The sequence below is a fragment of the Hippocampus comes genome, unplaced genomic scaffold (assembly GCF_001891065.2).
Source record: "Hippocampus comes isolate QL1 unplaced genomic scaffold, H_comes_QL1_v1.1 C16958168, whole genome shotgun sequence".
NCBI classification, from domain to species: domain Eukaryota; kingdom Metazoa; phylum Chordata; class Actinopteri; order Syngnathiformes; family Syngnathidae; genus Hippocampus; species Hippocampus comes.
This window is the reverse complement of record NW_017841402.1, coordinates 1-1,393: the sequence shown is the minus strand read 5'-3', so window position 1 is coordinate 1,393 and position 1,393 is coordinate 1. Positions and strand designations below refer to the sequence as shown.

General features: G+C 42.4%; 1 protein-coding gene across 1 annotated transcript; it reads left to right on the top strand.

The window, feature by feature from the left end:
• The first annotated feature begins 38 nt into the window (after positions 1–38).
• Positions 39–1,375, top strand: LOC109509580 (gametogenetin-binding protein 2-like). The gene is made up of 4 exons (XM_019859414.1): positions 39–338; positions 521–643; positions 921–1,001; positions 1,086–1,375. The coding sequence occupies exons 2-4, from the start codon at positions 551–553 to the stop codon at positions 1,341–1,343; spliced, it is 432 nt and encodes a 143-aa protein (XP_019714973.1). The 5' UTR covers positions 39–338; positions 521–550; the 3' UTR covers positions 1,344–1,375.
• Positions 1,376–1,393: the final 18 nt, after the last annotated feature.

Genomic DNA, 1,393 nt, shown 5'->3' with positions numbered 1-1,393 from the left:
AAAAAAAAAAACAATAACAAAGCAAATGATAACTGCATACTATTTTTCTTCATCTACTATAATTTTCGACGTATAGCTACCACACGGCCGCACTGTTACGTCTGTGTGCGAATGGTTCACCAGTGAGGTTAACTCGTCGCCGTGTTTCCTGGCCAGCCGATTTAACGTTAGCATGACGTCGCCTCGAAAGCTGCACCCGAGTATCGTCTCCAAGACATAAATGCACTTAATGCTTAAAAAACTCAAATAACCTACATTGTATTGGACCATTTCTCCTCTTGGTCATTCCGCTTATTGCTACTTAAACCGCTTAACACTAAATGTAGGTCAAACCAAGCGTAAGTGGTTGTATTCAGCTCTTTACACCATTGGCAAAGTTAGAATTAACCCATTGTCTCGGTTTTCTATCAGAAAACACAAACAGTAGGGGAAACGTTGTTAATGGTGACCTAGAATAGGTTTGCCTTGTCCCGAGTTAATGTTCAATGCATTTACTGGATCTTCCATGTGACACCTACAGGTAAGCTGTGTTTGAAGGTGGGAAAACGCCATGGCACGTCTGGTAGCAGTATGCAAGGATAATGAAGAGGACTACCCGTTTCTTGCCAGACAGTTTCCTCTGTATATTGATGACTCCTTGACGGTAACGATCCTTGGATGTGTCTAACTAACATGAAAAATATGTTTTTAATGTAAGCCGTTAGATTATCCCCATGCAGGGGCGTAGTTATGGGTCACCCATTTATCCAATTACACAAGGGTAGCAGGTCTCATACAATTTAGAGTTTGCAGTTTACCTATGAAGCATGTTTTTTCATCTAATGCTTCCCAATTGTTCTGCATTTAATTGTAATCCATTCTAAGCAAGACTGAGCAATGTACATTATTAGGAGTTCTGATATATTTTCTCTTGTTGACAGATGGTGATGGAATTTTATGATGACGTCATGGATGTAGACAAACAAGTAATTAGTAGTTCCCATTGGAAACAATTCACAGAGGTTGGTACATTAGGACTTCTCCCACCTTTGTTGCATGCATTTCTCGCTTCAGTTTGAACAGAAATATGTTCCCTCTGCCTTTAGGGTCACTCCAAGTTGAAGCAACAGGACTTGACTGCGGCCTTGTCGGTGGTGTCCAGAGAGGTGTGCAAAGCGTTATCTCAGCTGGTGCCGTGCGTCGGCTGCAGACGCAGTGTGGAGCGGCTGTTCTCCCATTTAGTGGAATCGGGGACTCCACCCTTTGAGCCGCTCACATTGAACCCTATGGGTATGCTGTCTGTCTCCAAGGCTTGTTTAGCAGATGTAAAGAAGCTGTACAGCCTCCTCTACATCCAAGGGTAACAAATATTTATTTTCACAGTCTCCATGTGAACATGTGTCCAAAAAGAATT

What these genes read in the sequence shown, in the direction of transcription:
- LOC109509580 (XM_019859414.1), top strand. Translation starts at nt 551, where the DNA reads ATGGCACGTCTGGTAGCAGTATGCAAGGATAATGAAGAGGACTACCCG. An exon ending in ATATTGATGACTCCTTGACG is followed by an intron (nt 644 to 920) that starts GTAACGATCCTT and finishes TCTTGTTGACAG; the next exon opens with ATGGTGATGGAATTTTATGA. An exon ending in ATTGGAAACAATTCACAGAG is followed by an intron (nt 1,002 to 1,085) that starts GTTGGTACATTA and finishes CTCTGCCTTTAG; the next exon opens with GGTCACTCCAAGTTGAAGCA.